The following is a 26,148-nucleotide window of genomic DNA, read 5'->3' as shown; positions in this document are numbered from 1 at the left end:
TTATCCTTGACTGCCAGCAAAGCATTTCAGGCCAAGTGTTGCAAGCTGCTGCCACCATGCCCTAGGCCTTGCCCTCCTATCTCCCTTCCCGAGGATGTCCAAGCACAGACACTCTTCTTCAAGATAAGAGGTCTCCCTTCAGAGCACCTTACCCATTCTTCTCCCTAATTAGGCAAGACAGCTGCTAAATGAACTCACTCCCAAGGGCACTGGCCCTGAGGTTTAACAAAGTACCAGTTAAAGGCCAGCTTTTTGGGGAGCGTGCTGCCATGTCAATGATGCAGCAACTTGCAACCCAGGCGCCAGGAGGGGAAGGTGCCCAGATGACTTCATCTCTCCCAGAGTGAGTTTCCACCAAAGTGGCAGAACCAAGAAAGATCAAAAGGCCAGAGAATTGCTCTTGACATGCCTGGGATGAAAAAAGGTTTTTTCCAGAATAGGAAGCGGGGTTAGAGGTCAAGAAAATGCAACAGACTTTGTCATAGTTATGCAGAAGCCAGGATAGATGACGAGAAGGAAACCAAACTGGACAAACACAAGATCGAGACTCAGATGACAGAGACACGGAGGAGCAGGATCACTAAGGTTGCTGAGTGAGCATGGGCATGATGGGGTGTGAAGATATTTGGGTGACAGCCAGAGAAACAGGGAAAAGACAGCTAGGCTGTCTAGCAGGATTCTGTCATGCTTAAAATACTACACAGTCATTATCTGCTGGAAAATTAGTGACAGGAATGGCCCACAGCAGGAACACACCAAAAGGAAATTTATGGAATAAAACTGTGAGTCCACCATGAATTAAGCACCTAAAATGATGGTGTCCCTGATGGTGCAAGGGGTTAAGCACAGCACTGTGAAGCTATCTGCAGCCAGTGCAGCACGAAGGAGCTATCCACATGGCACCAGGGAGCTACCCACACGGCACAGAAGACCTCTCCTGTATTGCCCACTGCTCCCCTCAGCTGTGTATCTCAGTAGATCGCCTATTCTGTTCCCCACTCTGTCTCTAGTGAATCCTCTCACCCCCCACACCTTTGGCCCGTACCCGTTTTTGTATGCATTAATAAATCTTTTTTTTAAAAAAAGCACTTAAAATGAGAAAGACGCTACATACTTGTTCTTCTCTCACTCTGTGTATTAACTGTTCCCATTACTCAGAAGAGAAAGCTGAGGCTGAAAGATGCTAAGAGGCCAGCCTGACCTGATTCAGTGGCCCTTTTTTTGTTTGTTTGTTTTTTCCTTTTTAAAAAAGTTTAATATTCATACCTTCCTTTATTTCTTTTTATTTTTTATAATAAATTTTATTTTTATATTCCCCATACAATTGCAACCCCCTTATTTTGACCCCAATCCCTCCCCTCCTGCCCTCTACCCCCCATAGAGTGTCTCTGGTTCATAGTTTTTTGTTGATTTTGATTTTCACTTTCTTATAGTTATTCATTTTCCTGGTCCCTTATTTAAGTTTTCTAGATTCCTGCTATGAGTGAGACCATCCGGTATTTTTCTTTTTCTTTTTGGCTTATTTCGCTGAGCATGATCCCTTCCAGCGCCATCCATGTTGCTGCAAATTGCATGTGTTTATCTTTTTTGAATGCTGAGTAATATTCCATGGTATATATGTACCACATCTTCTTGATCCAGTCATCTATTTTTGGGCATTTGGGTTGTTTCCAAAGCTTAGCTATTGTAAATAGTGCTGCTATAAACATAGGGGTGCAGGTGCTCTTTGGAATGGATGTTTCTGTGTCCTTTGGGTAAATACCTAGGAGTGGAATTGCTGGATCATATGGAAGCTCTATGTTTAGTAGGTCCAGAAATCTCCACACAGCTCTCCATAGTGGTTGGACCAGTTTGCACTCCCACCAACAGTGCAGGAGAGTTCCTTTTTCTCCACACCCTCGCCAACATTTGTTGTTGCCAGTTTTTTTAATATGTGCCATTCTCACTGGTGTGAGATGGTATCTCATGGTAGTTTTGATTTGCATTTTCCTGATGACAAGTGATGTTGAAGATTTTTTCATATGCCTGTTGGCCATTTGCATTTCCTCTTCAGAGAAGTTTCTTTTTAGCTCTTCTGCCCATTTTTTGACAGGATTATTTTCTTTGTTGTTGTTGAGTCTCATCAGCTCTTTGCAGATTTTTGTGATCAGTCCTTCATCATTAGTGTTGTGTGCAAAAATGTTCTCCCAGTTGGTGGGGCTTCTCTTTGTTTTTGTTATTGTCTCTTTTGCTGTGCAGAAGCTCTTTAATTTGATGTAGTCCCAGCTGTTGATCTTTGCCTTCACTATCATTCAGTGGCCCTTTTAGAAGTACCAGCTGAGTTCAGGCAGGTCACTGGTCCCATCAGTTATGGGGAATGGGAGTCCTCAATCTATTTTACTACTGCTCTGCTGCAGGTTGGACAAAGGCAGAATGTGCAAAAGTTAAGGACCAAAACTATAAAGAGATGTAGCTTCATACCCACAAGGTGTGAAGACAATCAAAAAGAGCAGTTAACAAATGCTGTCAAGGATGTCAAGAGAAATGGGAATTTTCATACATTACTGACGGAGATGTCAAATATGTAGACACTTGAGAAAACAGTTTGGCGGTTTGTTTAACAGTTAAACATAAACCAATGGAACAAAACAAAAAGCCAAAAAATAAACCCTTCTGTATGTGGCCAAATAATTTCCAACAAGGGTGCCAAGACCATTTAACAGGGAAAGTCTTTTCATACAAAAATGATACTCGGGAAACCAGATACACACATACCAAAAAAAAAAAAAAAAGTTGTTACAAGCTTAACTTATACCATATATAAAAATAAATTCTAAATGGATCAAAGATCTAAATTTAAAATGATAAAACTCGGGTCTCCCTGGTGGCGCAAGGGCTTAAGATGCAACCTATGAAGCTATCCGCAGCCACTGCAGCACGAGTTCGATACCCGACCAGGATGTACCCACATGGCATGGCAGACCTCTCGCCCGCTGCTCCCCTCAGCAGTGTATTTCATTCAGTCTGCCTGTTCTGTTCCCCACTGTCTCTGGTGAATCCTCTCATCCCCCCAACACCTCTGGCCTGTACCCCAGCTCTTGTATGCATAAATAAATCTTTAAAAAAATAAATAAAATTGTAAAACTCCTAGTGGGAGGAAAATGGAAGAAAGGCTTTATGACATTGGATTAAACAATAATTTCTTGGATATGTCACCAAAGCACAGGCAATAAAAGAAAAGGTATAAATACTGGACTTCACCAAAATAAAAACTGTGCATCAAAGGACATAATAAAAAGAGTAAAAAGCAACTGTGGAATTGTGGGAAATATTAGTCAGTCAAGTAGCTGATAAAGAATCAATATCCAGAATATATAAAGAACTCTTACAACTCAACAAAAACAACAACCCAATAAAAAAAAATGGGCAAAGGGCTTGAACAGACATCTCTCCAAAAACACACTAAATAGCCAGAAGCACATGCAAAGATACTCAGCATAACTGATCATTAGGGAAATGTGTATCAAAACCACATATTACCACCTCACATCCGCTAGGATGGCTATTATCAAAACACAGGAAATAACAAGTGGTAGGCAGGATGTGAAGAAATTGGGACCCTTGTGCACCCATGGTAAAAAGGTAAATTGGTGGGTCTCCCCAGTGGCACAGTGGGTTTAGCACAGCACTGTGAAGCTGTTTGCAGCCTTGCAGCACGGGTTTGATTCCCAACTGGCCAGGGAGATACCCACATGGCACAGCAGACCTATCCTGTCCCACCCACTGCTCCCCTCAGCAGTGTTTTCGGTCTGTCAGCCTGTTATGCTCCCCATTCTGTCTCTGGTGAATCCTCTCACCCTCCTGCACCTCTGGCCTGTACCCCAGGTATTGTATAAATAAAAATTTTTTTTTTAAAAAAAAAGGTAAATTGGTACACCCAGTATGGAAAAAAATACAACAGTTCTTCATATGGTAATACGTAATAACCAGATGATCCAGCAACTCCATTTGTGGGATTACTACCCAAAAAAATTGAAGCAGGATTGTGTACCTAAGTTCACAGAAGCATTATGCATAATAGGGAAAAGGTGGATGCAAACCAAATATTCACTGACAGATGAACAAATTGTAGTGTGTACACACACGCACACACACACATACAATGGAATATTATTCAATCTCAAAAAGAAAGGAAATGCTGACACATGCTTCAACGTGGGGGAATTTGGAGGACATTATACTAAGTGAAATAAGTAATAAATACTGTATGATCCCACTTATCTGAGGAACCCGGAGTAGTCAAATCAGAGACAGACAATAGAGTGGTCGTGGCCAGGAGTTAAGGTAATGAGGGGAGGTATTGCTTAATGGACACTAGATTTTGCAAGATGCCAAGACTTCTGCAGATAGTAGGATGGTTGCACAACAATGTGAATGTCTTAATGCCACTGAAACTATACTTAGTCATGGCTAAGATGGCAAATTTTATGAGCTGTGTATTTTGCCACAACATTCAAAAGTACATTTTTTTAAGTTAGGCTATTAATCCACAACCCAGCAAACCCATGAGAAATGAAAATATATATCTACACAAAAACTTGAAAACAGAAGCCCACAACAACATAATGGTCAAAAGATCAGAGGCATCTACCAGCGATACCCACACTGGTGAAAAATAAACAAACGGCGGCATTCCATATACTGGAATATTATTTGGCACTAAAAGGAATGAAAGGGCCTCTCTTGTGGTGCAAGGGGTTAAGTCTCAGCACTGTGCAGCTATTGGCAGCCACTGCAGCACAAGTTCGATCCCCAGCCAGGGAGCGACCCACATGCGCAGCAGACCTCTCCTGTCTCATCCACGGCTCCCCTCAGTGAAAGGGAACTGCTAAGAAAAAGAAATCTTTCCCTGTTAAAGAGTCATAGACCTGGAAATGTAAAGTAAATAATAAGTTTGCTTCCTTAATCAGCATATCTAAACAAGGTCTGGCAGCCTGCTAGGCTGATTGATCTCCCAGGCCATCCTGGAAGATCGGTCTCCTTCCTCTTTTCCTGTGTCAAGAATTTGTATGCTAACTAACCAACTTTATCAATGTAAAGTGGTTGTGTATAAAAGAAACTCTTTGTCTCTAGACTAGGGCTCAGACCTTATGGGACCACCCAGGTCTGAGACCTCAAGCTTGAGTAATAAAGCTTTCCTGGCCTCACCATTCCTAAAGTACCGCTTGTTCTTCCCCTGCCTGGGTTAAAGGCTAGAATTTATTTCTGCAACATCAGCAATGTATTTCAATAAATCTGCCTGTTCTGCTCCCCACTCTGTCTCTGGTGAATCCTCTCTCCTCTCCACAACTCTGGCCTCTGCCCAAGTTCTTGTATGCATAAATAAATAAATCTTTAAAAAAATAATTAAAAGGAATGGCGTGCTCATGCACGCTATAATGTGGAAAACCGTCCACAAATTATGCTAAATGTACGAAGTCACTCACACAAGACCACATATTGTTGATTCCATTTATATGAATGTCCGGAAAAGATGCCTTTACAGAGCCAGCAATAGGTTAAAAAGCCTGGGGCTAAGGCTGTCAACCAGGCTGACTATATATAGCTCAGATCTTTGGGGGGTGATGGAGATCTTCTAAAACTGGATTGTGTTGATAACTGTACAACTCAGTAGATTTCCTAAAAAAATCACTGAACTATAAACACTTAAGACCAGAGAATCTTATGGCACACAAATTATAACTCAATAAAGCTGCTTTTTAAAAAGACAAGAATTGCTGGGCCTCCCTGGTGGCACAAGGGGTTAAACACCACACTATGAAGCAATCCGCAGCCTCTGTAGCATGAGTTCGATCCCCGGGCCAGCCAGGGAGAAACCCACATGGTGAGGCAGACCTCTCCTGTCTTGCCTGCTGCTCCCCTTGTAACAGGGTGGTCCCCAGGAAAGGGGGAGGCTCCCTGCCCCACCCAAGGGAGGGTGGAGCTGAGCAGGAAGAGGAGAAGCTGCAGAAGAGACTGAGGAAGGAAGCAGGATGGAGCCAGAAGGAGACCTGGAGGAGGCGCATGGAGCCTAGAGACACGTGAAGAAACTGCGCTTGTCTTTTGGTCGTGGACTGGGTGACACAGATGTGGGTGAGACCCGTGGGGAGGTGACAATGGCAGCTTTTATCTTGATGTTGATTTTGCTCTTTTCCTTCCGGGCTTGTCTGGTAGTTTCTGATCCTTTTCTGTGGGTCCCCACTGGAAGATGCTTTAGACTTGTGGCAGGCTTTGGGGCCTTGTTCTGGGCCAATCCCATATGGATGGACTTTTACCCACGAGGGGATGGGTAACTCTGGATGCTTCATTTAGAAACTAGACTCTTTGCCTTACCTGTATTGTTTTTTAGTTTTATTAAAGTTCCTTCCCATTAAAGTCTCCTATGTTTTGTGTTGATGCGGCGGATGGCAGAACCCATTTAGAATAGGCAGGTTTGCGGGGTTTGGGCTGCCCCTCTTCCTGTCCTATAACACCCTCAGCAGTGTATTTCGGTCAGTCTGCCTGTTCTGCTCCCCACTCTGTCTCTGGTGAATCCTCTCACACAAACACACAGTGCCACCACATCTCTGGCCTGCACCCCAGCTCTAGTATGCATAAATAAATCTTTTAAAAAATTAAACATAAAAAGACAAGAATTGCTAATAACTAATTATCACTTCAAACATGGGTCCTCTGCAAAGCTTCCCCAAAGTATATCCCAAAATTGAGGCTTATTATCTCCTCATAAATTAAAAAAATTTTAATAAGTGACATTTAAAGGGAGAAAAGAGGGGCCAGGACGTGAAAGTGATGGAGGATAAACATAGAAAAGCTGGAAAGGAGACACCACAGGTCAGGAACCTGTCTCACACACGAGGTGGGGGTAGAAGGGATTAAGAGCCACTAATCCAGGATAGAAACTACCAGACTACTGTAGGGAGTGTCAGGAGCACATTCCAGAAGGTTAAGATAAGGAGAATGAGGAACAAACCATCCACCCACAAAGATGAGCCCCTCCCTACCCAAAGAAGATGATAAAACCTAATGCTGCCCCTAAAAGGGGCGGCAGTCCTTCTGCCCACCGGTGACTATGCAGGTGCCTCTTCACCAACTCTCTCCCTCTGCAGGGCAGCAGCCTCCTGCCTGCCTGTGACCTGTCAAGGCCGCCCGCCTGCAACCATGCAGGCCTCTCTCAGCAAACCTGTCCCTTTCCAGGCAGCTCTTCCTGCACGCTTGTGTCTATGCAAGTGGTTTTTACTCTTCTGTCCCTTTCCCTAATAAACCTGCTCTTTTAAATGCAACTAATGTTTCTGTCTCGTGGGAAACTCGCCTGGGAAATGCGTGCCACTGAAACGGGAGCTCTGGTGACACCTCTCCCAGGGTGAACCCAAGGACCCCGCACTCCAAACCCACAGACTCCAAAAAACCGACATCAAAAGGGGTGGGTGGGGGCTCTAGTTCTGCTCCCTTCCCACCTTCAAAACAAAACAAAACAAAAGAAGTGAGTGGTAGCCAGGGCTCCACTGTGAATTTATCTCAGCAAAAGCAGCAAATGAGATGAATAATTGAGTCATTAAGTAGGCTGCCCTGTTTTTCAAATTAGTGGAGAGTCTGAAACAAGTAAAACTTGCTAATGATAGAGCCGTATTGTTACATGGCAGAAGGGAAACTTGGACACCCTCTAACAGTGGCGCTCGTGTCCGCATGGACCGCCTCCCTCAACACCTTGATTTGCTGACATCCCAACTTTCTGGCATGTTCACAAATTCAGCCTAGCATAACCAGAATCTAAGGTGGATTTCTGCACAGTGAATCCGGCCAGCTCCTCTCCGGGAACTGCAGTGTGAAATGTACAATACAGCCTCGGAAGGACAGAGGGGGAAGGTTACCCTTGCTGGGAAATTATTAAAAGGGAGTCAGGAGCCTCCCCTGGTGGCGCAGCGGTTGAGCGCTGGGCTGCGAGGCTGCCCACAGCCTCTGCAGAGCAGGTTCGATCCCCGGCCACCGGGCGAGGGTCCCACATGGCGAGCAGGCCTCTCCTGCCGCGCCCGCTGCTCCCCTCAGCAGCGTACTTCTTCAGTCTGCCTGCTCTGCTCCCCGCTCTGGCTCTGGTGAATTCTCTCACCCTCCCGTGCTTCTGACTGTACCCAGTGTTTGTATAAATAAATAAATAAATCTTTTTTTTTTTTTTAAAAAAGGGGGGTCAGAAGTGAGATTGGGGATGGGGTGAGAGTTTACATTTTCAGCTGTTACCATTGAGGAATTATACTCTTGACTGTGTGCATGTATTACTTGGGGGGTGGAAAAATGTCTCTTCATTCCATTAAACAACAACACCTGGAGCCCACTGTGGGTTGCTGTGATCCCAGTAAGTTCTCTCTTTGGCAGTGAACTGCTGTGCAAGCAGTCTGAATAATGCACCACTGGGAGCAGTGCTTCTAAAACTCAGAATCTGTTCAGGAGACACCAGACCTCTTTAAAATGTGGATTCAGATTCAGTAGGTCTAGGGTGGGGTCTGAGATTCTGCATATGTAAAAAGTTCCCAGGTGAGGACCAGAGTAACAAAGATTCAAAGAGAAAAGGAAGGTCTGATGGGTGTGGTCGCCAATGGTCCCTCCAATCCCTGGGATAATTTGAGCTTTCCGGACAGTTTAAATTTAAATGACAAAGTAATCTTTCCTGGGGCATAAACCTTTTTCTTTCTCTACATTTGATAATCCTTTTTATTTCCCAGTTGTAAGGCCACCAGACATCACAAAGCTATGGCTTGACACTGAGACTTTTAAAATCTGGGGACTTTGTCACAAATGAAAATAAGAAAAGTGGCAGGAAGAATCTTTGCTCAGGGGGTAGCTAGTAAAAACAGACTGGAAAGGGAGAGAAAGTACGTAGCACTAGCAGCTCTTGAAGATCTTAGTAAGGCTGTCATTTAGTTGAAAAGCCACAAGGGACAACAAAAACAAATATTGAAGAAAGTGGTCGAGGATACAGAAGGAAAATGGAAATAGTGCCTTGAGGAAATGACCCAGGGAAAAAGAACCCAGGTGGGAACACCCTATTCAAATGCTTTTCCTCCAGCCTCTCCAAATTTGCATCAAGGCAACAAAAAACCTTCAGCACATCCCACCCTGGAAGAAGTCCTTTAGTCAGTGCTGGAGTTCAACAAAGAGCTACCCTCTTTGTGCTTAATCAAGTCTGGAGCCTCCCTGGTGACTCAAGGGGTTAAGACGCAACCTATGAAGCTATCCAACCTATGACGCTATCTGCAGCCTCTGCAGCACGAGTTCGATCCCCAGCTACCCACATGGCGCAGCAGACCTCTCCTGTGTCGCCTGCTGCTCCCCTCAGCAGTGTATTTCAGTTGATCTGCCTGTTCTGCTCCCCACTCTGTCTCTGGTGAATCCTCTCATCCCCACACCTCTGGCCTGTACCCCAGTTCTTGTATGCATAAATAAATAAATATTAAAATAATAATAATCAGATCTGGCTGAATGAAAGGCCCAGCACACTCAGGTGTTACCTCAAAAGGTGCTAGAACAGGCAGCACTCCCATTGCCCACCTGTGACTATGCAGGTGCTTCTTTTCACCAACTCTCTCCTCTGCAGGGCAGCAGCTTTCTGCCTCCCCCTCACCTGGACCATGCCAGGACTTCTCACTGACCTCCCTCAGCAGGGAAGCTCTCCTCAAGGCCACCTGCCTGCAACCATGCAGGCCTCTCTCAGCAAACCTGTCCCTTCTGGGACAGCTCTTCCTGCCAGCTTGTGTCCTTCATTCTTCTGTCCCTTTCCCTAATAAACCTCCCCGTTAAATATATATATATATATTTATTTAAATATATATTTATTTATATATATATTTATTATATATTATATATAATATATATATTTATATATATTTATTTAAATATATATATATTTAAAAAGTGCTAGAACAACAGCTCCAGTGACACCAAATGGCCTAAGACAGAGCCGGACCCCTCACTACCTCTGTTTCACCTCTCCAGGAGCAAACCCAAACTTGCATCACCGCTGGATGGGCTTCAAGAGGTTCCCAGGAACACAAGAACCAAGAAACTGGCACGCCAGAACCCTAAGTCCACAATTACTGGAATCTCTTAAAACACACTTTAGAAGCAGGCGGTTCAGCCTCACCACAGTGGAAAGTTTCGTGAAACTGGCTGGCATTAAGGAGCCCAGACAACCAGCTGACAGGCAGAATTTTTCACTCTTCAGCCTGTTGTTTTGGCACCAAGTCAACAGGGACGAGCAAATGTGCTTCCTTAGACAGCTCACCTGCTCGTGGTGTCATTATCTGAGCTGATGACTCGCAAATCCACAAAACCAGCTCAACCTGCAAGTCAGAGCTTCCAGTCCACATGCCCAACTGCCTACCTCTGGCATTTCTGCCCAGTAAGTTTTACATTAAGGTCTGCCTTCATCGCCAACATCCCCTTTTCAACTAGCTGTTCACCTCACTGGTATGAATTACCCTTCTCCCAGTTCCCGAGGCTCACTATATACATACCCGCATCCAATGCCCTCAGCCAAGGCCATCTGATTCTCCTTTCAAAATCTCACCCTGATTTATTATTCCCTCTCCATTCTCACTGCCAGGGCTCCAGGTCAGGCCCTTCACAGTCAGCTTCAAAAGCCAGCTTCCTCCCTCTTGGAATACATTCCCACACCCAAGCCCCCATCTCACACCTAGTGGATGCATCTCTCTGCTCTAAAAGCCATTTAGTAACACTGAGCATTTCTGTCTGATACTTTCCAAGGCAATTCTAGCCTATCTCTTCTTATTTTCCCCTCCCAACAACCCACAGGACAACAAAGCTCAGGGAAGGGGTGTGGCTGGCCTGAGTTCACCCAGGGGCAAAGGAACCAGGAGCCAAGACCAGAAGCCAGGACTCCTCCTGGCACTCTAAAATATTTGTGTCTCCTCCTCCTTAAAGTGCAAAGGCTCACTATTTTCAAGTAGATTCAGTGTGAAATTTTTTTACCTGAAATTCAAGACTTCCACCAACTTATTTCTTCCTTGCTTGCCCAATGGATCCTTAACCAGTATGTTAACATGGCAAGACTCTTTACCAAGATCAATATTTTTTTAACAGTTTTTAACTATAATAGGAGCTACCATTTACTGAGCATTTAGACTGTTCCAGATACGACACCAAACTGCTATATGGATTATCTCATTTCATCACCTTGACAACTAAGAGAAACACCTGATTTAACACATAGAAAAAAGAACTCTCCCCCAAATCTGTTTCTCTCAAGATCCCATCTTGGAAAATGCAACTATCATCCTTTCAAATGCTCAGGTCAACAACTTAAACATTAGGTCCACTGGTGTCATTTCTTCACACACCACCATCTGCCCAAGATCCAACGAGTCCCACTGTCTCATGGCTCACAACGGAGTCCCAAACTATGCACTTGTCACCTGCTCCGCTGCCTCCATCCTGGTCCACACAGACACTCACTTATACCTGGGCTGCAATAACTTTAACTGGTCCTCTTTCTCTTTTTCTTTTTTCCCTTGTACATTTTGCTTTCTTCTTTTCAGAGCAGCCAGAGGAATGCTTTAAAATCAAGTCTTTCCTAGGGCCTCCCTGGTGGTGCAAGGGGTTTAAAAGTCTCAGCACTATGAAGCTATCTCCAGCCACCACAGCATGAGTTTGATCCCTGGCCAGGAAGCTAACCCACATGGCGCAGCAGACCTCTCCTGACTTGCCCGCTGCTCCCCTCAGCAGTGTCTTTCAGTCAATCCACCTGTTCTGCTCCCCACTCTGTCTCTGGTGAATCCCCATAACCTCCACACCAGTGTCCTACACCCCAGCTCTTGCATGCATAAATAAATAAAATAAATCTTAAAACAAAAAATCAAGTCTTATATAAATCCACTAGAAACAACCTAGATGTCCATCAGCAGGGGAATGGATAAATAAATTGGGGACAGCCACAGAGTGGGATACTACTCAGCAATAAAAGGAAATTACTGATGCAAGGAACAACATAGATGACCCCTACCATACTAAGCTGAGTGAAAGAAGGAGGTGTGGTATGATTTATGACATTCAAGAACATCAAAACAAATGGTGGCACAGATTAGATCAGTGGTTGCTGGGTGGAGGTGGGGGACTGGGGAGTTGTGTATGGCAAGGACCAGGAAGGAACTTTCTGGGGCAATGAAGATGTTCTGTGTCTAGACAGGCATTTATAGAAACTGATCAGAACTACAGATCAGATCATTTTGCTGAATGAAAATTATACTTGGGCAATCTGGCCTCCCCCTGCCTCTTCCACCTCATCTCCGGCCCTCCCCCCTGCCCACCCATCTCACCACAGTGCTCACCTGGCTGCCCTTGAACTTGCTAAGCTGCTCTGGCCCCAGACTTTGCACTCCCCACCTGGCACCTTCTCCCCTTCACACCCCACACAGCTGAATTCTTGCTACCATCAGGTCCACTCTGCAGATCATGTCCACTCTGCAGAGAGCTCTTTCTGGACACACATCTGAAGGAAATCCCCAGGCTCTCATTTGCTTCTCTGTTTTCATTCTCTGTGTGGCTCTTTTCACTTTCTATTATTTTCTTGTTTACTCTCTGCTTCTGCTACCAGAAAGCAAGCTTTGCAAGAGTAAGGACCCATCTGTCACTGCATCCCCAGCATCTGAACCACGCCTTGCGCATTAAAGCACAATCTGTTGAATGAATGGAAGTGGGAAGAGTTGACAATAACACTATCTCCATTTTACAGTTATAAACCTGAGGCTGGTAAAGGGAAGCAGTCTCCCCGTGGTCACAAAGAGAGAAAGGAGCACGTCAGGATGCACAAGCAGGCAGCCTGTGGCCAGGTCCTCTCCTCAGTACTCTGAGGCCCTGCTGCTCCTTTCAGGTTGCTCCTCTGCGCTATTGTATCCCATGCCCTCCCCCCAGACTGGGTCTCTCTCCCATACGTCCACTGCCCCCAGCTCGTGATGGTTCCTCTGGGCATAGACGTCTTGCTTGATTATTCACTTTAACTTGTCTTCCCCTCTATCAGTCTCCCTATGACTTCTGCTTCCTTTGGCCACTCACCACACCCGTAGGACAGGGCTGGGCACAGGCAGGCACTTAACCGATACTTGTATACTTGCTCTGGTGGAGGTGGGTGTTCCCGTGGAGGTGGGGCAAGTCAGACAGGCCTGTGGGTATGCACAAATCCTGGGTTACATGACTCACTTAGCTATTGCGACTTATGCTGACCTTGGCTTCCTTGGCACCCTGCCATCCAGTTTCAACACCAGCTTGTTAGAGCTGATGCAAATTAGAATTGCCACCATCAGTCACTATATTACTCAGGTGTCTCCCTGTCCTCCTGGAATCTCCTGCATACCACAGAAGCCCAGTAAAGGCTGCACAGGCTGAGCACACCAATGAATGGGAACTGATTAGGAAGGTATAGAATTAAAGTAAGCACCCCCACACACCTCGCCCTGAGGTCACTGAAGAGATTATGCAAAGCCTTTTCCTAAGATCAGGAGATAGATCATCCCAAATGGATCATTAGACACATTATTCACACTTCTTTCAAAAATAAATGCATTGAGGGGCTTTCCCGGGGGGCGCAGCTGGTTGAGCACAGCTCTGTGAAGCTGTCCGCAGCCTCTGCAGCACAGGTTCGATTCCGGGCCAGCCAGGAAGCAACCCACATGGTGAGACAGACCTCTCCTGTCTCGCCTGCTGCTCCCCTCAGCAGTGTATTTCGGTCAGTCTGCCTGTTCTGTTCCCCACTCTGTCTCTGGTGAATCCTCTCACCCTCCTGCACCTCTGGCCTGTACCTCAGCTCTTGTATAAAAATAAATAAATCTTTTAAAAAAAAGAAAAAAGATGCTTCAGGAGCTGGTCCTGACACTCAGTTTACCCCCAATGCCCAAAAACTAGGAAGGGAAGTCATCTTGTTAAAATAAATAAATAAATAAATAAATAAATAAATAAATAAATAAATAAATAAATGCATTAAGTTCGTGATTTAAAAAAATAAGTCCTGTGTCTGAGCCTCTGGATTCAAACAGAGAAACAAATTAAAGACTGCTGCAGCCTTTAGTTTAAAGCAGGTAGCAAAACAATATAACGTATAAACAGTAGTTAGAAAACATGTCTTTACAGGAAATCGATATTTTTTTTCTGGTTGACTAATTTAACACAGACTTTTAGAATACATAGTAGGGGCTTCTCTTACTTCATAGGTTTTAACTTGCTGGCCTTGTAATACTGACAAAGCCCTTGTGAGAATTTAATTCTAATTTGTTGAAGAGGAAACAGTGGTCAGAAGTTCACATCATTTGCTCAAAAAATGAAAACGTGGGTGTGCCTTTTCCTTGCTGTTCTGCAGAGGCCACCAGACAACCCCGCATATCATCACGTCTGCTGTGAGCTCACGGGAACCTCACTGAGCCATGGGACAGGAGATGCTGTGTCAGTTCCAGCCGCAGCTCAGGGCTGCTCCGTGCTGCCCACATCACTTATGTGAGCCTCCATTTTCTCACACTCACGTGATTTCCTTTCCTCCAATCTCGCAAAGTGTGAAATTCACAGTATGAAAATACCCATTTATTCAACAAGCATGTACTGAGTACCTACTATGTGCAAAGGATGGGCTGTGGACCTGACAGGTATAATGAACCAAAGTCCCTCCTTCATGGAGCTTCAATTGTCATAAAGGACACAGACAAGAAACTACTAAAAGATACTCGTGACCTCCAGTATTGGTAAGTCCAGTAAAGAAAAACAAAAATAAGATTAGCGAGGATGGGGTAATGCTCTTTTAGGTTGGGTGGGGGGTTGTTCAGAAAGGCTTCTCTGAGTAGTTGGCTTTGAGAATAACAACAAAAAGGCCCATCAATTCCTTGAGGAGAAAAGTATGTGATGCAGGGGATAACCACATGTACAATTAGATACCAGAAATGAAAGCAATCCAAAATTCAAAAGCATTCAATTATATTTCAATTATAACTAAGTGATGAATTTTCATAGGAGATTAGACAGGAGCAATGTAGGCAGAAGTCTTGTAAAGCAGCCCAAGGAAATAAATGTTAAATGAATATGTAAGTGGCAATAGATTTAACACCCCTGTATATATGGGGACACACACCTTTTCAAGTAAAACAGATGAAAATCCTGTTGTGTTTAACACACTGATTATAGAAAAGATTATTTATAAATGGGTGGTGTATATGATTCCATTACACAGTAAGTTGATCATATATTTTGTATAGCTTATACAGGTAAGTTTTATTATATTAAAAACTATGTGGAGCTGGGCCTCCCTGGTGGGAGAAGGGGGTAAGGCTCAATACTATGAAGCTATCCGCAGCCTCTGCAGCACCAGTTCCATCCCCAGCCAGGGAGCAACCCACATGGCGCAGGGGACCTCTCCTGTCTCGGCCGCTGCTCCCCTCAGCAGTGTTTTTCAGTCAGTCTGCCTGTTCTGCTCCCCACTCTGTGTCTGGTGAATCCTCTCATCACCCGCATCTCTGGCCTGCACCCCAGTTCTTGTATGCATAAATAATTAAAATAAATCTTTAAAAAAAATTACAGGGAGCTGTAAAGTAATCACTGTTCCTCACGTGGTCACTTCTGGGGAAAAGGCGGTCTTTAGTAACCTAAGCACACTGTTCTGGGGAACACAGGGGATGAACTGGAACATTTTCTTTCCTAATCTCCATCCCCTAGGTCAGTATCACAGAGATGCCAGTATCCACTGGGGCTTCATGTGCTGGGTCCCGGCCCGCCTCCTAGCAATGGTGCCATGTGGATTACAGGACACAAGGTCTAACTCTGCTCATCTCCCAGAGACACAATAAGGGACTGCAGGACTTGGCATGGACATTTATAAATAAGGACTCACCAATACAGACTCCGTGAGAGAAGAGACTGTGCAGGCTGGACATTCCACCAGTTCTGACATCATAAAGCCCCCTGCACCAACCTCCCATCATTCTTTCTCTCCATTCCAATCTTTTTCTACCTCTGCTTGGTCAAGTATCCCTTCTTTAGTTCTTGTTCACATTCCTGCCTTCATGGGTTCTCCCAGTATTATCTACATTTCAAATCTCTACCCTTTCTTTCAAAAGTCTAATTAAAATTCATTTTATGAAGTTATCCACATCCAATGACTCCATCCTGGAACCTGTTGACAACCTTTAACTTGTTTTTTAGCTTAAAAACATGTGTCTTGAGGGCCTCCCTGGTGGTGTAGGGGTTAAGTCTCAGTGCTATCACCATTATAGCCTAAATTCAATCCCCAGCCAAGAAGCTGACTGTAAGGAGCAGCAGACCTCTCCTGTCTCGCCCGCTGCTCCCTTGGCAGTGTATTTCAATAGACCTTCCTGTTCTGCTCCCCATTCTGTCTGGTGAATCCTCTCACCCCCCACACCTCTGGCCTGTACTCCAGTTCTTTTATGCATAAATAAATAAATCCTTAAAAAAAACTAGCAGACATTAATAATCACCATGAGGGCTCTAGGGCTAAGAGAAGGGGAGAGAGAGATGGGGAGAGGGAGAAAGTGGTAAGAGGATATAAAGGATGGTGGTGGGGGTCAAATAAAATAAAAACTTATCTTTCTAAACTACCATTCTATGCAACACGGGTGAGTGCAGCTCATGTTGAGTGACAGAAGTGAGTCCAGAGGTTCATACTGCATGATTCCATTTACGATAAATTTAAAAGAGGCAAACTAATCTCTAGTAATAAAAGTTAAAATAAGGGTTATCAGGAATGGGGAGGAGGCACATGGAGCCCCTGAGGTGCTGGAAATGTCAGATAGCTTTATCTGGGTGGCAGTTGCACACCCTATGTAAAAATTCTTCAAGCTAGATCCTTTAGGTATATAAAGTATATGCAAAGCACTTTACCGTCTGCATAATAAAATTAGGCATTCTTGGGGCCTTCCTGGGGGCCACAAGGGGTTAAGCACTGCACTATGAAGCAATCAGCAGCCTCTGCAGCAGGGCTGCCAGGGAGCAACTCACATGGCACAGCACACCTCTTCTGTCTCACCCGCTGCTCCCCTCGGCAGTGTATTTCAGTCAGTCTGCCTATTGTGTTCCCCACTCTGTCTCTGGTGAATCCTCTCACACACACACCCCCCACCGCTTGCCTTTACCCCAGTTCTTGTATGCATAAATAAATCTTTAAAAATAAATAAATAAAATAAAATTAGGCATTCTATCAGAACATGACTGTTTGCATACCAAGAAAAAATTAAGCATTTTCATGCCATGTAGTCAGCACCCTGGCTGGGGATTGAATTTAGGCTGTAGAATGATTCGGCTCTGTGTTCTGCTGTCCTACTGCTTGTTCTGCGTGCAGTCTTCCTCGGACTTGTTTCATGACTTCTAACCATTCAGGACAGTCAAGTCCTTACCTCTGGCACCTCTGGGCACTAGAGAAGGTATCTCTTTCATTTTCCTTTAACAAGGAATTCTGGGCCTCCCCGGTGGCGCAGCGGTTGAGCGCTGGGTTGCGAAGCTGCCCGCGGCCTCTGCGGCGCCGGTTCGATCCCCGGCTGCTCCCCGGCCACCGGAGGAGGATCCCACATGGTGCGCAGACCTCTCCTGCCACCCGCTGCTCCCCTCAGCAGTGTACTTCAGCCCTTCTGCCTGCTCTGCTCCCCGCTCTGGCTCTGGTGAATTCTCTCACCCTCCCGCGCTTCTGACTGTACCCAGTGCATGTATAAACAAGACAAACAAATATAATAAATAAATAAATAAAAACATGCCTCTATAAAAAAAAAAAAAAAAAAAAAAAACAAGGAATTCTACTGGATCAGCACAGTGACTTTCTTGTCAGCTTTAAAACAATCAAGAACATGCAACTGTCTGCCCTGGGCTGGTAATAAAGAACACTTACTTTGTTTGCTTTATGGCCTGCACATTTTCAATGAACTAGAAAAGCCTTTGAGCAGACCTCTCAGGATGAGTACAATAAAAGGTGAGAGCAGCAGAATGCCTGAAACAAATGAAATCCTCTCTTAAGCCCTTCAGAAGGAACATGGATAGCATCATCCCCCAACCCCATGAGGAAGTTTTGGAAGAGGATGCAAAATGGTGCCCAGGAAGGGGACAATGTACAGGTCAGCTCTTCCCTGAGTGACCACAGCAGCGTGAGGAAGTTGCTCAACCTAACTTTGGGTCTCAGTTCCCTGATAGTAAAATGTCTTTCCTTTTACCCCAGGTAGAAGGATAAAATGACACTTTGACAAAACACAAACTGCTGATGCTAATGGAAAGTTTTTTTGAAAAAAGAAAATCGACATCTAAGAAAGGACTTTCAACCCTGCTAACTTTGTAGTCTTCAGGGTAAGTCAATGGGACGTGGCTCCTGGGCTCCCACTTCACCAAGGAGGAAACTGGGAAACTCAAGGTATTTAAGAGGCTGCCCAAGGGCATCTGGTCCAGAGAGAGCATAAATAGGGCCCATGTTTTCTCCAGTTAGCAGGTACATTACTGGGGTGCCTGCTACTCAGACACAGGCACCTGGTATTTGAATCAGATTAGGAGAAGGGCGCCACTGACAACTGTGCCCAAATACTACCCCTCTCTCCCTAGACAACTGAACTAAGTCAGAAGCAATTGGGTCTTGCAAATCCACATTTTACTGGCAATCCACGAGTACCCAGATCTTTCATCTGAAAAACAGATGTTCTGAGTGTTCCAGGTCCCTCACATGAAACACTGCATTTCCCCCCTTAAAACTCCCCAAGGGTCAGACCCCGTGGATTTACCTGAAAGACAGAAGAAATCCTGCAGTGTGAACAGGTAACCAGGTTTAAATCTACTGAGTGGTTTAAAAAAAAAAAAAAAAAAACCCACCAGCACTGCATCACAAACTGCTACTTAGCACATGTTCCTAAAACAAAACAGTCCCCAGCAGATTTGTTCTATTTTGCCCTATAAACTTCTTACCCTGTTACGTAAAACTGCAAATTGCATTCTGAAGGCTTTAAAGCCTTGAATTTCTCATCGTCTCTCAAAGTTTATGAGGAACAGAATTCAACTTGGTCATCTTTCTCTAGCCTTTGTGCTTCATGCCTGCCCAGTGAAACATTTGCCTGTGCACTTGGCTTCCTGATCCCACATTTTAGAGAACTCACCACACGTGAAATAACTGTATCCTGCAGACTTATGTGGCTCAGGACTAAATAAAAAAAAAAAATCATCTGCCCCACCTCCATGGGTCACGCTCTGCTGTCACAAGACTGCTTATCTGAAGAGTCTCAGAGAAGATAATTTTATTTAACTTGGTTTCCTTTCCCATATACCAACAATCAATGGATACAAAATATTCCTTTAAAAAAGTGCCCATAACAGGAAGAAACTTTGAGGGTGGGGGACAAGGGTTATAAAACTGGACTGTGGTGATGGACGCACAACTTACACGTTCACTCAAAAGCATCGCCTGCACACTTGCAGTTGGTGAGTTTTACGACCTATTAATTATACCACAATAAAGCTGTTGAAAACTATGCGCATGATTCACAAAGTGAGCTTTTTCAGATTTCCAGCGTTATTCAAATGAAGTTGAAAAGTGTTCCTTTCTCCCGTACTGGGACTGTATTTTACAGTGTTGTGGAACCACACAATCCTCTAAGAGGAAGGATTTCTCAACTTCGGCACCGTGGTCATTTGGGGCCAGATCGTTCTTTGTTGTTGGGGGCTGTCCTGTGCCTGGTGGGATGTTTAGCAACATCCCTGGCCTCTGCTCAGTAGCTGCCAGCAGCATTCCCTCCCCCCAATTACGCCAGCAAAACGTCTCCAGACTTTGCCAAATATCCCCTGGGGGACAAATGAGCTCCAGGGTGAGAGCCACTGCTCGAAAGGCTGACAGTTGAAAAAGAAATTTGCTCTCCGGAGGAGTGACTGACAAATACAGACAAAGGCATTCCTTGACTCTCCCCAACCTACACAGCTTGTTCTAGCGCCCCATTCACCAGCCCCCTCTCTCAGGAGGCACCTCTGCTCTCGCTCTCTGCCTCTGCTACAGTCAGTGTCACTTCCAGATTATAAACCATTCTTTTTCAATTAGGACTTATTTAATAGGTCTTCGTGCAGAAAGCAGGCATCCATTTGTGCCTAGGTAATTCTCTAAGGGTGGCTGGCGCTCAGCCCATCTCAGATGTAAAGAAAATGGTTCTCTCTAAATGCTTGGTGCCCACCGACCCTGATAAACCAGGAATAAAAGCACTAGGCAATTCGACTTAGCCAGCATTAACCAGCACCTTTAGGTTCCAGGAACTTTGGGGGACCTTGGCATTTTAACTTCAAGGCCGGAGCTATTATTTTAAAATTGGTTATTATTGGTTTTATTATTTTAAAAATGGTGACCAGCAATCTAGGCGCAGAGAAAAAGTAGGTGACCTGTGTCCAAGGTCACACCAGAGCAGAGCTGGGATTCGAGTCTCTCCAAGTTCTGTGCTCTTTCTTGACTTCCAAGTTAACAGTGTCCCCTACTCTGAGCTGCTGCGAGGACTCACCTGGGCCAGATGCCCTAGAGATGGCTCGAACATATTGGTCCGCTTTAAATCCTCCCTGTTATGCCATGATTGGGAGGGAGGGGTGGGTATTAGTCCTGTTTTACAGACAAGGAAATGGAGGCTGAGGTGAAGTCCTTGTCCAAGGTCACACAGCAGGACATCCTGAAATGTGGACTCAGCTTAGCCTGAGCCCTGAAGCACATGAGCTCAGTTACTACACCTCCGGCCTCCCTCACACATACATGACCTATTTCTTTCGAAGAGATCAGTCTGAGGTTTTAAGTAAGTGGGATGAATTACGCTTTAATTCAAGGAGCTGTAGATTTGGACTACTCATTTACTTTGGGATTTTTTAATAATATTAAAAACCCAGTCACATAGCTGCCTATGAAGTACCTAAAAAGGCCCCATGTGAAAAACCCCCTCTATCCAAGCGTCAAGAAGTGATCAGGCTAAAATTTCAGTACTGCTATTCTAACAATTATTTTCTCTTCTGTAGCTTATTCATTCAATCAATAACCATTTCACTTATATCTATTCAGAGGAACAAGTACCTACTAAATAATCACACAATTGGGCCTCCCTGGTGGCGCAGCGGGTTGAGGGCAGCGCTGTGAAGCTGTCCGCAGCCTCTGCAGTGCAGGCTCGATCTCTGGCCAGCCAGGGAGAATCCCACATGGTGAGGCAGACCTCTCCTGGAGCGCCCGCTGCTCCCCTCAGCAGTGCTTTTTGGTCTGTCCACCTGTTCTGCTCCCCGCTCTGTCTCTGGTGAATCCTCTCACCCTCCCAGACCTCTGGCCTGTACCTCAGCTCTTGTATAAATAAAAAATAAATCTTTAAAAATAATCGCACAATTAAAAATCATGATAAAAGAACCACAAAAAGAAGAGAGTCCAATAACTTATTTATATTGGAAAGACTGGAAAAGCAAGGCAAGGAAAGGCAAGGAATTTCAAATGTACAGGAAAAGTTGGGAGTTAATTTGAAAGAAAAGAAAAAAGAGCTTCTGTTTCCAGGGGACAGTATGTGCAAAGGCCCTGGGATGGAACAAAAGTAAGGCTCCAGATCAGGCAGGGCCTTGCAGGCCCTGGTAAAGGGAAATCAAGAGTTCCTAGGTGGGGGCACAGCATGGTCAGATCCACATGTTTTATAATTACTCGAGCTGTGTCACACACCAGCAAAGGAACTCTCTGGAGCAACCTTTGCCAGAGTACAGTTCAAAGAACACCACTCTGGATCCTGCAAAACAAGTTTGTTTGTTTCTCTCTCTCTCTCTTTTTTTTTCCCTTCTCTCGGGTGTGGCGCAGCACCTTGACTGTGAGCTAGCTCTAAACTTTTTTTGTTTGTTTCATTTATGAAGTTTAAAAGACAACTCTTCTGTCAGGTCCAGGACTTGTTTTTCTTTCAGTAGCCCCCAGTAAAGTACCTCAGCTCCTTCAGATCCCTATTCATTCCCTAACCTCTCGCCAACTGGCCCAGGGGTCTGTCAGTGGCAAAAGACAGAACCATCTGTCCTTTGGCGCTTTTTTAAATGAAGGGAGGGGTAGAGACAAGCTGAGCAAGAACCACTGAATCAGCTCCCTTATACGTCTTCACACCCAATCAGAAACCATTTTTTTTTAAAAAAAAAAAAAAAAAGCAAATCAGAGAATGTCCCTCCCCAGGTTAAGATTCCTGGATTCCACAGTGTCCTCTTGACCACACCCCTCGCCAACCTGGAGGTTCTAGCCAATGAAGCTCAGGCTGCCCCTGGCCTAGCTCCAAGCTTTCATAACTGCTTTCGATTTCTCCACTTCAAGAAGCTTCACCTCGCCCCACCCTGTGCTGCCAAGAGTCCTTGGCACCCACTGACACTTCCTCCAGGAAGCCATTGGTAGCCTCATCGACCTGGGCTCCCCACCCGCCCATGAACTGCCCTGCTCTGAATCCCAACACGACTCCAAGAAAGCAGTTTCTTGAACTTCATGGCAACAGATTCACTGCCCACCTTCCAAGACCCCCAACATGTGCATGTACCAGGCGTGCACACAAACCTGCATGTCAGTAGCTCCAGCACAGAGTCCAGGTGTCACAGATCCCAATGCCATGCCGGTTCAACCCCCTGTAAACATTTACTGGATGAATAGGCAAATAAAAATCACCACTTTCAGAGTCTCCCAGGAGCAGGACTAGCACAGGAATTAATAATAAAAGAGATTGGTCCTGAATGGGAACTTCGCTCACTGAAATTGGAAAAGATCAAAACTATCAACACCAGGCGCATCTGCTCATAGTTTTCGATAGGCCCTAAACTTCAGGAACATCTCTTCAGGTAGTAAGCAGTAACAGGCAGCAGGGAGACAGGGTATTTGTTATGGGCACCCAAAAAAAAGCCAGGACAGAAACACTGAGCTGACACAGTTCCTCCATGAGCTCAGTCTGGCTGCACAAGGCCACGGAGACTGAGTAACTGACCTTGTTTTTGATCTGCGCAGGTTCTCCCTTCCGCCTACTACACTCAAGCTCTTGTTCTGATTAGTCTAATGGCCCTCATTACCAACTCCTGGCCCTTCACCTTCCTTAGAAGCGCATTCCCCTCCTCTTGTTTGCATTTCTTTTCCAGAAATACCACCCATGTGCCATTATTGTTTCACGATTTCGAATTCAAAGGGGACTAACTCTATTATTCAGGGCAGCACTAGGGACTTGCTATTCGGACTTGCAATTTGATGGATTCGCATCCCATCATCTGAGAGCTCTAAACGTACAATCTCAGCCCACCCCAGACCTCTCCAGACTCAGAATCAGCACTGGAACTAGTTCGCACGTCATTCCGATGCACGATGCACGTTAAAGTTTAAGCAGCCCTGGGCTAGACCCTACATAATTCATTCTCCAAACACTGGTGGAAGAAGGGTGAGCTTCACAGCAGGCGGCGACAATATACATCAGCATGTGAATGTTGTGGGAAAAGGCCAAGCACAGACATTCCACTGCGGTTGAGAAACTCCTGCAAATTCTAAAAACTGCATACCAGGAAGAAAGGGTCTAGCTGCATGGATCATCTTTTCACCAAAATTCACAAGTGGTCCCTGCAGCTTGGTTGTGGGATTCTGGAATCTGGCAACTTGACCCTGTTTGCAGCAGGCAGGAGGAACACACGGGAGGTGTGAGTGTGCCTGTGAGTGTGTGTGTGTGTGTGTGTGTGTGTGTGTGTCTTACCCGCCTTAGCCACAGGCCGCAGGAGCTGACAAGGCCAAGTCCCCGCCCCCCTCAGCTGTCACCCTGTCAAAACAAAGCCGCTGCTGACAGCGCAGGGCCAGCCTGCCCCGCGGCCTCGGGCAATTCTCCCACCCCGCGAGCAGGGCGCCCACATCTGGATCTGCAGGGAGGGGGGCCCCGAGGTGCCAAGAGCTGGGACGCAGAGGGGACAGCAAGAAGCGTGTGCCCTCAAACTGAGCAGCAGCGCCCGCTGCGCCGGGCTGTCACCTTGCCAAAGGCTGTTTACACCCCGAGCAGCTGGGACAGCATTTTAACTAAACAAGTCATAATACAATAATGACCGGGCCGTGCACCGCGCGCAGCGCTCCGCCCCCAGGGGCAGGCGCGGGCAGCTCCGGGACCCTCGCCTCCGGCTGCGCCCACTTTCCGAGCCCGCTCGCTCCTCCTTCCCCCTCCCAGAGCTCCAGGCGCGCGAGTCCCTGTGCCACCCTCACTCTGCCACCCAGCTGCTCGCTGCCCGCGGGCTCCCGGGGAGACAGAGCCGGCAAAGAGGGGGCGCTCAGATTCCCAAGCGCGGTTTCCCTGCCTCTGGGCGCTCGCCGCACCTCGAGCACCGCTCCGCTCCCAGGAAGCAACTCCGGCGGGCTCCTACACAGCCGCAAAGCCCCAGGGCACCCTGGGGCGTCGAGGCCGCGCGGCAGCGCCCCCGGGGGTGGCGGGGGGGGCATGGGCGCCCCGCTCCTGAGGACGCCCCTTCCCCGAGCCCGCAGGACGCCGGCCCCGGAGGGCGCCGAGCGGGCGCGGGCGGCAGCGGCACTTCCGCGGGGCGCGCCCGGCGGGGGCGCAGGGGGCGGGGACGGGGCGCGCGGGGGCGCGCGGGCGCAGGGGCGCGGGGGGCGCGGGGTCCCGCGGGCCGGGCCGCGGGCGGCGCGCGCGTACCTTGCAGGCGGAGTACACGCCGAGTTTCTCCAGTTTCTTGGCCCGCGGCGCGGAGCGCAGTTGCGCCTTCTTCACCGCGATCCGGGCCGAGCCGCCGCCGCCCGGCCCCTCGGCCGTGCCCGCCGCCGCCACGGCCGTCGCCGGTCCGCAGGCGCCCGAGCCCCCGGCCGCCACGGCGCCCGGCGAGCCCTGGGGGGCGCGGGCGGGGGCGCGGGGGGCGGCGGGGGCAGCGCCCCCAGCCCGGCCCCGGCCCCGGCCCCGCCGCCGCCGCCCGGCGCGGCCCCGCCAGCCTCGGACATGCCGCGCGGAGCACCGCAGGAGGCGCCGAGTGCCAGGCGCCGCGGCCGCCGCCAGGGTCTCCCTCCCGGGCTCTGGCCGCCGGCGGCGCGAGACCCTCCCCCGCGCCCTCCCGCCCCGGCGCCCACCCCCCTCCCCGCCCCCGCCTCCCCGCGCGCCGCCCGCCCGGCTCGCTCCGGCCGCGGCCCGCGCGCTCAGGGTGGCGGCGGCAGCTGCGCCCCCAGGAGGGAGGGGACTAGCGGCTCCGCGGCCGCCGCGCCGCGGCACACGCCCTCCCCCGGGGCTCCCCCCGGGGCCGCGGACGTGCTCCGCGGCGCCCAGCCCTGGGGGCGGCCCGGCCGCGGCGTCCCCGGGGTGCCCCGGGCGTGCGCCCCCCGCCCCCGCGCCCGGCACCCCGCGCCCGCCCGCCCGCCAGGGGGCGAGGCCGCTCCAGGTGGGGGTGCGGGCGGCGAGGGTGGGGGGCTGCAGCCCAGGCACCTGCTGGCCGCCCGCATCTCCGCACCCCCACATCGCGGCGCCCCGCGCGCCCGGGCCCGGGGAGGGGGGGCGCCGCGCGCGGGGGGCCGGGGGCGGGGGGCGGGGGATTCCCAGTCGTTTGTTCTTCCAGCCGCGCTCGGAGCGGAGGCAACTTCCTCCACCCTAGCGGGAGCCGGAGGAAAAAGAATATTTTTGAAAAGTACCCGTCCACGCGAATCCTTTTCTTTGTTGCTAAATCACCCAAATAAAGACGCGATGTTTCCTCTTTCTCTTTTTAGGGACTTTTCTTTCCAACTTTTTTTTCTTTTTTTTTTTTTTTTTTCCTCTCCAATGAGCACTTGCTTCCCAGAGCAATGTCTGCAGCCGGCCCGCCAGCAGGAAAAGACAATTATTTTCTGTATTTTCTGTTTCGCAGGGCCGGGCGCTAGCAGAAGGGCGTCTGAAAACGACGTTCGGAATCAGAACTGTGCGCAGTGGCCAAGTTTGGCTGCAGAAGGGGTGTGAATAGGGCCCTGCACGGTGGGATTATAATTTTGCGGGCTTTTTTTTTTTTTTTTCCCTGTAGTGTCTCATGGCTTTTAAAATTGCTGCCACCAGTTTGCATATTAACCATTTAAAAAAAATTGTAAGAAGCACCATCCAAAAGAAGGAGTGTGGATTTGGGCCTCAAACTGAAAGGGAAAAAAGCCAGCTCAGCGTTTCCAACTACTGTTGAAAC

General features: G+C 47.5%; 1 protein-coding gene across 1 annotated transcript in view; it reads right to left on the bottom strand.

The window, feature by feature from the left end:
* KAT2B (lysine acetyltransferase 2B) overlaps positions 1 to 24,955 on the bottom strand; it is a 93,183-nt gene extending 68,228 nt beyond the window's left edge. Inside the window, 2 exon segments of the mRNA XM_037524983.2 lie at positions 24,657 to 24,847; positions 24,850 to 24,955. Coding sequence (XP_037380880.1) covers positions 24,657 to 24,847; positions 24,850 to 24,955 — 297 coding nt within the window.
* Positions 24,956 to 26,148: the final 1,193 nt, after the last annotated feature.

The sequence above is a fragment of the Talpa occidentalis genome, unplaced genomic scaffold (assembly GCF_014898055.3).
Source record: "Talpa occidentalis isolate TD23 unplaced genomic scaffold, MPIMG_talOcc4v2.1 talOcc4.10, whole genome shotgun sequence".
NCBI lineage: Eukaryota > Metazoa > Chordata > Mammalia > Eulipotyphla > Talpidae > Talpa > Talpa occidentalis.
This window is presented reverse-complemented; position numbering and strand designations above follow the sequence as displayed.